Genomic DNA, 12,895 nt, shown 5'->3' on the forward strand with positions numbered 1-12,895 from the left:
TTTGAATTTTAATGCTATCACACTTCTTTATTTTTGCTGATTGACTCTATATTATATTTATTTCTCTGGACAAGTATTCTTTTTTTCTGGTGGTAATTTACAAAACTCCTTGGTAGATTACCTCTGCAAAAGCAGTGGCGTTTATATCAAAACATGTTGCTAGCACTTAGATATATAAAGATTACATGGCCCAAAGTCCTGAATCTAATGCTGTGGAACCAGAGCCTGAAATAATTCATCTAGACACTAAAGGTGAAATTGCAAAGCTCAGAAAAATAGTGGCTTCATTCTCGAAATATGTTTTCAGAACTCCTTGGTAAAACATTAATTCATTTTTATAATTCTAAAGAGGTTATTTTGGGGTGCACTAGCTGGGTAGGGACCTATTCCAAAGCATTCTTAAGTAAGATTACCATATGAAATGTGCAACAAAGGACTCAGGTGGGAGTCTCTTCCTGGCATGTTTTTTTCCTGTCTCTCCATGAATTTTCCTCATTCTGACTTACTTCATGAGGAGGAGGATCTCAACTATGTGAGATGCAAAGAAATGCTTATTCCAGGGATATCTCTTTCATTTTTAAAGTGTGCCAACTCTGATTCCCTCTGTTTTGCATCTCGTGCAATCACTTACACAATGAATGAAAGGATGCAAAATGTTTCCCTTAAGTCAGTCCGAGTACTAATTTCAGCCAAAATGGTGTAAAAATCAATGCTGTTTCATGATGGAGTTTAGGTAGAGCTTCAGTAAGCACAAGGTACAGACAGATGATGGGAGAATTGAAGTGTATGGACTGGCATTTTCCAAGGAATCTAATCTTTACTGAAACCCAATATTAAGCTGTGTGTCTACCTGGTGGTTTTTTTATTAAAGCACAGCTATACTGTAATTATATTGTTATCCTGCATATTCCCAATTGATGTTACTTTACAAATTGCTTAAGAAAAAAAACTCAGCAGAAGAACATGAGTTTAGCAGCTTTTTTTTCAGCTGGCAGGGAAACTCTGATCTCAAGTTTGGTGACATACCTGCTGATGTCTTGATTTCTGAGTACATGTTCCAAGGTCATATTTTTTTCATGCTTTCATGGATTTCTCAGGCTTCTCAAAGCATTATTTATGTGTTTAAATTCCCATAATAGGTTTGATTTGACCTTGGAACACACAAACGTGAATTTAAAAGGTGATGGATAAAGAGAGAAAAAAAGAGAGCATCTCAGATTCTTGTTTTGCTTTAAAAAGAACAGTTGTTCTAAATATTTTAAAACTCCAAACCCTTCCACTGTTCTTTTCTTGCCCCACTGGCAGTTCAAATTGTCTTTGCTTTGAAACAATATGAATTACCAGAGAAGTAGTGAAACAGACTTATAAAAAGGGACCTTTTAAGGTTAAGCAATTGAGGGAAGAGATTTTTAGCATGTTCAAAACAACTCATTTTGCAGTACATTACCCTAGGCATTTCAGTGGCAACAAAGCAGCCATCCTAAAAAGGAAGCAATTTTATTACACCAGCCTATTGAAATGCTTTGATACTGTGGAGGAAGTGCCACATTTTCATGAAGCATTAGGAAGGGAACTAGAAACATTTTTGACTAATGGCAAATATGGGAGAGGAAACCTACCATATTTCTGAAGGTACTGATTGTTAAGGAATATATGCTGAGTCTTTGAGGAAAAAGTATGCTGGTCACTCGTGATGACAGGCAGCTGTGAAAATGCATCAAGCTGCTCTGTAAAACAGAGATATCAGTTCAGCTCTGGACAAGCCAGGTAGGGTACCAGAAGCAGCCTTAAAACTCCAAGTTGTTTTGTCTTTGCTGATATAGTATCTCAGGTTAGCTAATGTGGGTTAACTAATTAAGGAGCTCTTGCTGGTGTGTCACAGAGCCTGTTTCTCAGGTTACATATTAATAGCTTCACGGACTTTTAATATGGCAGCTAGGATCTGTGACTCCCACCAAATTTGGCTGGACTGTTCATCTGGGATGTGGTGGCATTTCTTGTGCGTGTCCTCTCTTCCTTAGTCTGCGCTGGGCTCTGCTGTGTTGAAAAAAAAACCAAAACACAAAACTCAACCCTTCATTTTGAAAGAAATTTGAAAGAAAATAACTTCATTAGATTACAATCAATCTATAAAGAAACTGAAAATGTGGAGGAAATGCTTTTGCTGAGCACTGACTGTGTAACTAAACTCTTTTTCCAGGCGTCTGCAGCTCAGTGAACCATGATTTATTAGTCTTGAAGACTTCAGAGTATTTCAATCTCCATTTATCAGATGAAGGGATGGATGCATAATCTTAAAAGCAGCAATAGATATTTCACATATGAAACTTCTAACAATGACAGCTAATTAATTATAGCTCAATTAAATCACAAAGTTAAATTGACTTAAGCTTTTGCATCACACTGTCATGCTTTCCTACAAAACAATTTTATTTTTCCCCCAAACATGCAATGAGTGTGGGATCTTCAGCTAGACGGGTCTTCAGCTTGGGTCCTCAACATCTTTATCCGTTTTTCCAGCCTCTCCATCCATTCATTTCTGAGCCTAAGGATAGAAACATGGATCAGCTTGTCCTCGTATTTTTACAGGGAACAGATTTATACTCTTCATCTTTCCCACCAGTGCGATCCTTTGGTACTTTTTCCCAGTTGTCATGCAAACTGTCCTGCCTGTTTAGAGTGCTTTGCAGGACGACACTTCATTACATCCTGATATGGGCTCACCTGACTTTTGCAGTTCATCTTTCTCTCCAGTGTGCCTTCTCGCAAGTGCCTCCGCCTGCTGCAGGGACTTGTCATCTCTGCTGGAGATTGCCTGCTGCCACCTGCTGGGTAGCATCACCCAACACTTCCCCAGGCCCCCTCCTTCTCAGAAATGCATTTAAAAAAAGGACTACATAGAGGCTCCTGACCACCATTTGGCCTGGAAACACTGTGCACATTGAAACTTCTCTTGAACCCATAGCAGATACCTTTAGGTGATAGGTGGCACTTTGTTTTCTTTTTTTTTTTGGTAGTATCTAAGTACCACAGAAATACTGTTTCAAATGGAAAAGACAGGAATTTCACAGCTAAGGAGTTGAGACATTGGAATTAGGTTAGTTATAAATGGATAAAGCATGCGAAAGACTGATTCCAGTGTTCCTCCACCCAAGGTTACTAATGCAAGGCTATCCTTACTCTTATTTTTTCAAGCATCAGTCCAAAGAGAGGTACAAGGCATATTTTGGAAAAAATACTTTCTCATTGAATGATCTCAAGCCAAAATGGCCATCTTTGCATGTGCCTTCAACTTATGGAGACTTCATGTGAAGTAAAACTGTACTGATCTTGCTGCAGACTGGTCTTTCTCATTGTGTTGGGCCAGTTAGAATACTTGAACCATCTGCTTCATTATAGATTTACCTTGTGCAAATTAAGCCATCTTAATTAATTCAAGCTATATTCTTGTGAAAACACAAGCCTTGATGTTCTAGACAGGCTTGCACTGCTAAATGTTGTTCTTGTAACTTCAGAAAGTTCCAGACTTTGGATCCATTTATGGAACAAAAGTGAATTATTCTCTTATCCTGTGAAGCCATAGCTTACACATGTTAGCATAAGCATGCCAATTTGAGAAGTTTTATTATTTTCTAAAAAATCTAAGAAAAATACTTTCATCTTTCATGGCATAAATTAAATATAACTTTTCTTTAAAAAATAATTACAACCCAAACTCAAATAACCTTTCTGGATGCTACCCACAAAGAACTACCCACTTTGTCAGAGCACTTCTTCGCTGACGTTCTTTTTCAATTTGCAGATACCGAGTTTGTTGTTCAATAGTCTTTTCCCAGAAGTTCCTCAGGTCACTAGTTTCGCTTCCCCGCACTTCATGACGTATGTATTGGCTATTCATTTTCTCTAAAGGAGAAATTTGAAACAACCATATGACAAGTTATTGGTTCCTCATCTGTTTTCATGGCTAAAGCACACTCTTGCTGTTTTAGATTTTCAGTGTTAGGGTCATACAGTCACTTTTTTGGTAGGATCAGGACAACGGTGGGCATGATTTGCTATTTAAGCTTTTTATTCCTAGCTCTGACACTTGAGGATATGCTCTTTGCAGTGATTTGTATTCTTACTTGTTCACCTCAAATATCTCTCCCTTCCACCTGCCTGTGACCTTTAAGCTCACAATGCAGGATATTTCTGTTGTATTCTCTCACTTAATGATTAAGATAGCTTTTACTGTGCTCATAAATGAAAAGGAAATATAAAAATTGCCAGATCCACTGGGATTTTCCCTCACTGTTTTCATGTCTATAAAACGATAAAGTGACCATTGTAGATTACGATTAAAACAATGAACAAAAAGAGCTCTGGTATTTGCTGTTAGTCATTATAACACTTACCTTAGCTTTATTTGGGAATGGAGAAAATTTATATGTATAAAAGTATGTATATAATTTTGTAAGATGCTAACTTAGTGAAGCCACCTTTTTTAGTAAATATTTCTTCCTTTTCTGCAATTTTCAAAACACAATTCAAATTTTGGAATGAATCTTATCCTAGGAATAGAATATCTGTCTCATGATGTCTCTTCATGGGCTAAGAGTCAAGCCTCTGTATCCTGCATTACAGCCAGAAAATAATATCACTACTTTCAAAACTTCGTTAAATATGGAATGAGTATACCCATGTTGCCTTCCAAATTGCTGTGTGGTTTTGCAGGAACATGCCATTATAATATTTTCCAGAACATTTAATTTTTTTTTTTTAAACAAGTGTTTAGGGTTCTCTTATGTGTTGTTTGAATTAATGGCAATTGTTTGTAATTTATTTTAATCAGAGCCATAGAGATCCAGTAAACAAGCCCCTCAAGGCTGGCTTGGAAAAGCTTGAAGAAACTGCTGCCATTCCCCTGCCAGGCATTGTAAGAAAAGCAAAATTGGAAGCTGGTAATCTTTTCATAGTTTTATTTGGAGATTTGACTGTTTTAGCAAAAACTGAGACACATTATAAAGACTCCATTAGGAAAGAACAAAAGCAGCCCTTTTGGAGAAGTCCTTTTTTTTTTTTTTGCTGGGATTTCCCTGTGACTCCCCCATGGTTCCCTCTAAAACCTCTATATAATAACTCATGACCTCCAAATGATAGAAGCACAGTCTATGAGTGAGTTTTGCAGAAGAAATTTACTGAGCATTTTTTCAGGTTCTGAGCAAATTATAGCTGGATGCATAAATGTTGGCATCAGTCTGTAATGTGAATTGGAAGTACAGCTGAGCATCTCCAGCTGTGCTGGGGGATAACCAATACCAGGTTTAAAGTTCTCTTAATATGAGTATGTGTTTTCGTAAAATGTATCTATTACAAATATCCACATATATATCAATGCCAATCCAAATCTCTCTTCCCAGGTAGCAGTTACTACCCTTTTAAACTTCTTGTGTAGCAGAAGTAATCTAGAAGTATACAAAAAAAAGATAAGGTAACAGCCGTCTGGTTCAGACTAATGGACTTTCCACTCCAGGAGTTAATCTCTGAGAATAACAATATTTCTGAAGAGCAGTAAGCACCATTCTCAGATATCCATGAGACTCCTCAATAAGCTGCCAGGAAATAATATCTCCTGGTTTCTTTAATCAGAAGTTATCCCAAAGTATAATAACTTAATCCTTCTGAATTATTATGGTTTCCTGTTTAATATACTGTGGATGTGTCTTTTCTATATATATGAAGGAAAATATTTCTCCTGAATAAGGCAAAGTTGCAGAACTCATTGCCACAAAGTATACCTGAGCACAGGTGTATACTTTCAAAATACACATATCCTTTACTGGTTTTAAATGTTCCATGTCCCAGTTTGATTGCATATATTGTTGGTGCTGGTGTATTTTATAGATTTTCATTGCTCCCCACAGCATCAAATCCCAGGGGAAAAGTTTTAAACTCAGTAAAAGATAAATTCAGAATCAGTTTTCATTGTTATTCACATTCCATCTGATGCTGGTAGAATTTAGGGGAATGCCAGAAGCCTGTTGAGACTACAAAGTGTGTATAGAACTAAACATTACAGATTTAGGTGGCTTTTTTGAGAGGAAGGTAGGAATTAGTGCTTTTATCTGTCTATAAACTGTGAATTTTTCTTTGTGTACTTGCTCAGGCACACTAAGAGCATAGTCCAAGCCTGTTGTTCTTTCTTAACATTTTATTTTGTGTTACCATATGGGTACCCTAGTACCTACTCAGCCCTTGATCTTCCTCTTTATTTTCTTTCCCCCTAATACTGGAGAACACTCAAATATGTATCAAACAAACTGAACTTTGAATTTCTGCATCATTATTTTGCTGATCCTTGTACATCCTTGATAAACACCAGTGTGTTAATGTGCCAGCATTTTCTTCTCTGAACTGTAGAATTATCCTATCCTAAATTACCTTTTATTTCAAACCCTTTATTTGAGCCTGTTCATGCAGTGATTGTAGGAACTGCACAATGACTTTATTAAAATAATCCACCTAGTTTCCTCTGCCTTTACGGACTGTGTGCATAGGTGTTTGAATTCACTTCTGGACTGCCATTCATTTGAAAACTGTTGCCATAAGCAACAGTTGTTGGTTGGGTTGTGTGGGCAATCAAGGATATCAAACCTAGTCTATTAGTATTTCACTTGTCCTAAGAAAAGGTTTCTGTGCTAAAATCTCCTCAGTGGTGGAAACTCTTTATTTTCCCCTCCTACTTCAGCTTTTTTTTCAGATGAGAGTAACAGGACTTAAGCCTTCATTGTGGCTTTGCACCAGCAGTTATTGCCTAGGGTGCAGTTTGTTTTCATGCCTTGGAACCTCATTCAAAGTATTTAGCAAAAGGGACCTCATTTAATAGGAAAGAGAAGAATGGAAAAGACTTCATGGAAGCAGCCTCCAAAGCAGCCTGAACAAATAATCACATATGTATGATACAGGTGGACAGAAATACGCTGTTAAAGCATATAGGCAGTTGTAATACCACTTTTATAGATCTTGCCATTAGGTCTGACTTAAACTACCCTGCAACAGCTAGGAGTAAATGAAGCTTTATTTAAGCCTTTAGTGGCAACCCTTCAAGAGGACAATAACAAGAGCCTCTTCCTGGTAATCATCCTTGACAGAGCCCTGGCTGCAAGCTGGTGAGCAAATGTAACTGCTCACAAATGAAAAGAATAGCTGGATAAACTCTGGAAAGGCTTTATCCTACACAAGACAAACCCAATTTTTTATTTTTAGATGTAATAATTTTAGAGCAGTTTGATCTTATTTAGACTCAATTTGCTGAAGGAGATCTTACAAATGTGGAGAAGCTATGACACTAGCATTGTTATATGGAACCCAAAAATTCTGTTGGCAGAACAAAAGAGGAATGTAAGATGAATTTGATGTGACATCTTGACTTTTTTTTTGAAGTTAGGAAATCAATAGTTTGAAACTGGAGCTCACTGGTTCTGTAAGAAACCATTAGCACCAAAAGAAACACGCCGTTTAATGGAGAGAATTGGAAGTCACAATTTTCATAGCTAGAAACTGGTATGTGAAGAAAAATTGAGGGTTTTTTTTCTTCTGTAGTAGAACACAAATTGTTATTTTAAATGTTTTTTAAAATTCACAGAGTATTTACATGACTCAGGAAAGCTATTTTTTCCCTCTTCTGCTTCTCGCATAGCACAATTGGTCAGAGTGTTCAAGGTATTATGCAACTTCCTAGAAATAATACAGTATTTTATTCATCTACTTTTTCGTGGACCTTGCTTGGTGGCTGTGCTTATTATATAAATGCATTGGATTAATTAATAATTGCATGATGTATGGGAGAGTAGGCTATCTATGCTAATACTGATGTTTGACTTTAAAACAATAAGGAATCGGCTTTGGTTTTAGAAAATAGGACTAGTAATTGCAGCCATGATTTCCCTCCTTTTCCTTGGGTCTTAGATATGTCATTCATCTTCAGCTTCTGCAACTGGCAGTGATTCACATCTGAAAGGGCTGATGGAGGTTTGCTTTGGGATCTTACCTGGGGAAGCATACCAGTTTCAAGTCTAACTTAGGTCTTCAGATGCTGGGTAGAACCCTTTGGAGGAAGAAGTAAGCTCTTTAGTTTAATTCCCTGTACCCTTCTGTTTGTGTGGCAGGTCACATTGTGTGGTCTATGAATGGCCCAAGCCTCAGTGCCGCTTGTGACACGGGGAGAGGTTTCTCACAGCTCTTTCTTATGGCCTCGCTGGTGCCCAGTTACAGAGCTGGACCTCTTGGAGCTGTCCTGGAGTCCCAGCCTGGGGATGGGGAAGGCTGGTACGATCTTCTGGTGCACACAGGTCCCTAGCACTGTGCTGGTCTCTTTCAAAACTTCATTAGTGTATTTCATTAGCAAAGATGTGTGGCTTTGCATGTATACTATACTTTTCTCTTTCCATTTGCACTTTGGCATTACAGACTATCAATCTATGCTTTTATTTTGTAAACGGTGTTGTCTGAAGTTTGCAATGAAATAAGGGAATTCGAGACAAGTGATGTATTCTGCCAGCAGTATTTCCTAGTTTGGCAGAGTTTGAGGTACATGCTCTTACTGGGATGTGTCCTCAGTCAGGTGGTCATTCTCTGGGTATAAACTCCAATCAAATTAATTGTACTTTTCCATGCAATGGGAATATTCTGTATATGAAAATGACAGCCATACTGACATGTGATAGAGCAATACTAGTAGAAGTTACCTGTGTGCATGAGTTACAGGTGTACATCTAGCAAATCAGTTCTAACATGCAAGTTAAGCAATTTCAACATGCGTGTTAAAATGTTTGCACTCAGGCACTATACAGCAGCCTCTATTCAACCATTCTCCTTGTTCCTAATTTCCATAGTTCCTAATTGCTTTTCTGTGAAAAGCATTTGGATCTGAGTCTATTTTTCAACCTAGAGACTAGCTATTCTTGAAATGCTTTGAACAGTTGCAAAATTTGGACCTTTTCTCATAAAATACCTTTGTGACAAACAAGCTTATGAAGGGAAAGCTTCTGTCAGCTATGTGGTTTTTGCATCTCATACTGCTGCCGTGGCAGTATAAATGCCTTTGAACACAACATAGTGTAAGTGTTTTCTTCTGTCCTCCTCATCTGTTGGACCTCAATTCTCTTTATCTGTTTTCACTCTTCTCTGGATACCAGACACCTGAAGGCTGAATTACTGAACTGGAGGGAACTGATTGTCTGCCTTTCTTTTCTATACCAGAGGGCTTAGGAGCCCCTTGGCTGAGGGTTAAAATTCTTAAAAACTTTTGAGTAAAACTTTTGAGGAGTCAATAGTTTCATTTCCCTCCGGGTCATCCATTCAGTTGTTACTATCATGGTCCTGCTCCCCTGTCTGTATATTTATTTAGCTATTTGCTCTTTTGCACTCTGTGGTTCTTACTGACTCTTCTCCTTCAGCCCCCAGCCAAGGGCTTCCACGAGAGGTCCCTTCACTTTTCCTTCTCTGCCTTTGTGTCTGCTGAGTTTCTCCTCCTGCCCCCTTCACCTCCCATGCCAACCTTCCAGCCTAACCTGGCTGACTCACACCTCTGCTTTCAAACATCTTTCTAGCTGATTTCCCCAGCTCTGTTGTCCCCTCTGGAAAATCACTTCTTGCTGGAGCTGCATTTCTCCCTAACTGTTCGTGCACGTCTCACCAAACTTTCCCTGGAGCATCTTTTCAGCATCCCTCTGCTCCCCAGCTTCTCCCACTCCCTGCGCCTGGCTCTCTGTGGTGTTCTCCTGCAGTCCCACACATCCTGCCACCAGCACACACAAGCAGGACTGTGGTGGCAGTCGCACAGAGGTAAGCATCAAGCAAACAGGTATTCATAAGCATCGTACAGTACAGAATGTCCAGGTTCCTTTCCTGAGCTTTGCATAGATTTCTCCAACTCTCACGGGCTTTTAATTTTCAACATCTAAGGAATATTTAAAGCGACTGCACTTCGCTTGCGCGATCAAATATTGTTTCTGATCACAGGATTTTCCCTCTGCCAGATATATTTGAAGCCTGTTCCTACGAACTCCTGAATTCATAAGATCAAGCATATAGCATAAATTAATATTCATTAGTCAAAGATCTTGAACATGTTTTCTTTTGTTGTTTGATTTTTGAGTACAGGAGGATTCAATGGTCTAGGATCAAAGAAGATAAATCCTGCCCAGGGCTCATGTTCTTCATTACATTATCCAGTTCTGACAAAACATGCAAGAGAAACTGATCCCGATTCATGTGTCTACCACTATATTAAAAAGCGTCTCAGCAGCAGATCACTGGTAAAAAACCTTTGCAAGAGGAGTGTGTGTGTAACCTCGGCTACCAGGCAGCCCATCAGCTGAGAACGTATAGACACATCTCCTGGTGTTTTATCCAGGGCTGTGGCATGGAAATTGCCCGTAAATATTTTTTCTGTATCAATGCTACTCAGCTTCCTTAGAATGCTGCTAAACTGGGCACTCTTCCCTGGCATTTTACTCACACTCTCATCTTTCCTAGAATATACTTTTGTGAGAATTAAAGTTAGAGAACAAACACATTTCTTGTTGATGTTATTATGAAAAACTCACTAAAAAACCCAAATACTTACTTACCTTTGGAGTTGGACTCTTCCTGCAAATAAATCCTCTGTGTGACACAAACAAATGAGGAATATTACCACTGCAGCCCTGGCTTCTCCAGTGTCACAGGGCAGTAATGAAATGCATCCCTCAGTACTTTTTATTTGAAGAGGAGGTAACATAAATCCTTCATCATATCAAGGCTATTTTGAACAGGACCAGCAGCGAGATAAGATCATTTAATGAACTTTGCAGCCCCCTGCCTGAGATGACCATGAAACACAGGCCCCCTTGAGAGCATGCATCCCTCCCACACTGGCAAATACCTCAGAGAGCATGACTTGGCAAGTGCTGAGAATTTTCTTTAAAATGCGTGCTAGTATTATCCATTTTAATATTCCTCTTGTGAAGCTTGAAAAATTCCACACTGCTATCTTAGCTGTAATGGAGACTGAAATGGTGTGACAAATCACACTTGGTTTTGCATTACAGGGTGACTTACAGAAGTATGCAGTACTTTGGAGCTGTTAATCTAAGGATGTGTGCTTGATTATGACCTATCACACAATCTGTTCTCTTCAAGGCAATCATCATAGGAATCGTCTATTTGGTTAACATTAGCTGACAAAATGCATTAAACCAGCACTAGTTTTACCATTTGGAGTTGTTATAACTCTATTACAGATAAGCACTTATATCATAACATTTCATTTTCTGAGGAAAATATTTTGTAGGTTTGGTTGATGACAGATGTATGCACTGATCTCAGTTTTCATTAAATCCATCTACACTGCTAGTATACCATATGTGACTGCTGGCTTAAGTAGTATTTTTATCATTGCTGATTATTTTAACCTTCCTTTGTTGTAATTTTTCAGACTCCAAGTAGCAAAAGCAGTAGCCATTAGATGGATGCTTTCTGTAGTTCATATTTACTTATTTATTTTTTCTGCAGTCAGCTTTACAGCAGAAAACCCTGAGCAAAACTTGGTGGCTATATCCTCTCTGTAAAGGAAAATGTCAGCTCTTTCCAAATACTGATCAGTTTGTTTAACTGCTTAAAAACATGAAAGATTAACTTTCTTCAACGTGTTGTCCCACCTCATATCATACGAAACCACCAAAATCAACTCTTCCCTCTACACATATGATATTAACAAAGGTAATGTGGTCTCAGAGCTTTTGATCCTAGGTACATGCTTGGCACTGAAAAAAAACCTACCATACATGAAGTTGATTGCTCTGTCTTCGGAAAACCGGATCACAATCTGGCTGGCTTTGGAAATCACAAGCAGATACAATCTGCTAGGTCAATATTAAAATGATGCAGTGTTATAAAGACAGGTCCATGCCTGAGCTTGATACAGCAGTGGTGCTAACCACCATGGTGCTGCAGAGCAGCCTGACTGCTTCCTTGCTGTTTGACGCAGAGCTTGGGTAACAATAAATCAGAGTTTTGGGTTTTAATGTTATAATGTAGGCAATACCTTCCTAAATGTTTGCAAACATCTAATTTTAGGAGGGGATTTCAGTATCCAGACTTCATTAGATCAGAACATATATTCCTGCTCTGATATACTCTAGGTGCAGTGTCTTTTCTGCATTTGTGCAGATTAGATGCCCTGTGTAAAGCACTGCCAAAATGTGATGGACATTTCACACACTTTGATCATCTGCAGTAGATTAGACACTTCTTGTGTGATACACACTGACTGTATTTACAACGAACAATTCACCTGTGCATTCGCAGTAGCCTCTTATGCAAGGTAAATGGATGTCCAGAAATCCTGGCCAGAACTCTGCTGGCTACGCATATCTGAAGAAACAGTCAGGTGACAGGTGACTGGAAAGACGTAGTTCACCCTCAAAAGCAGGGCAGCTGTCAAGTAAGCTGTTATGTAGAGACAATTGTCAAGGCTGTTTGTGCACCCCAGCCTTTTCTTACTTCATAAGCAAATCTCAGAGCTGCTTACCATAACTTGCTTGTTTGACAGCACTCATCTCTAGTTTGCAAAAATTCTTGTAAACACCTGCTTAGTGTCATTAGCAGGGACCACAGAAGAATCTGTAAAATGACTGACAAAGTGCAAACCTTCGGAGGACCTGAGGTGTTACTTATCTGCAGCAATCAAATTCTGCCTTGGTGTTCTGACTGTGTGCTATTGCTCTTGTGTGGGACAGTTGGAAATAAAAGTAGCAGTCAGCTCTTACTCTTGCACGAGTAATCCTGGTACGTTTTGCCTGTGTTTTTTTTCAGTCTGGCCCCTGGGGGAGGTGGAAGGAGAAGACGTTATATGTAACCTACAAGAACTTGC

General features: G+C 38.8%; 1 protein-coding gene across 1 annotated transcript; it reads right to left on the reverse strand.

Annotated features, from left to right (window-relative positions):
• Nucleotides 1–2,466: 2,466 nt before the first annotated feature.
• Nucleotides 2,467–10,762, reverse strand: LOC147596321 (protein FAM240B-like). The gene is made up of 3 exons (XM_086771323.1): nucleotides 10,614–10,762; nucleotides 3,759–3,903; nucleotides 2,467–2,545 (listed from the first exon to the last, which is right to left on the reverse strand). The coding sequence occupies exons 2-3, from the start codon at nucleotides 3,896–3,898 to the stop codon at nucleotides 2,467–2,469; spliced, it is 219 nt and encodes a 72-aa protein (XP_086627449.1). The 5' UTR covers nucleotides 3,899–3,903; nucleotides 10,614–10,762.
• Nucleotides 10,763–12,895: the final 2,133 nt, after the last annotated feature.

The sequence above is a fragment of the Chlamydotis macqueenii genome, chromosome Z (genome assembly GCF_036417535.1).
Source record: "Chlamydotis macqueenii isolate bChlMac1 chromosome Z, bChlMac1.mat, whole genome shotgun sequence".
Taxonomy (NCBI): Eukaryota; Metazoa; Chordata; class Aves; order Otidiformes; family Otididae; genus Chlamydotis; species Chlamydotis macqueenii.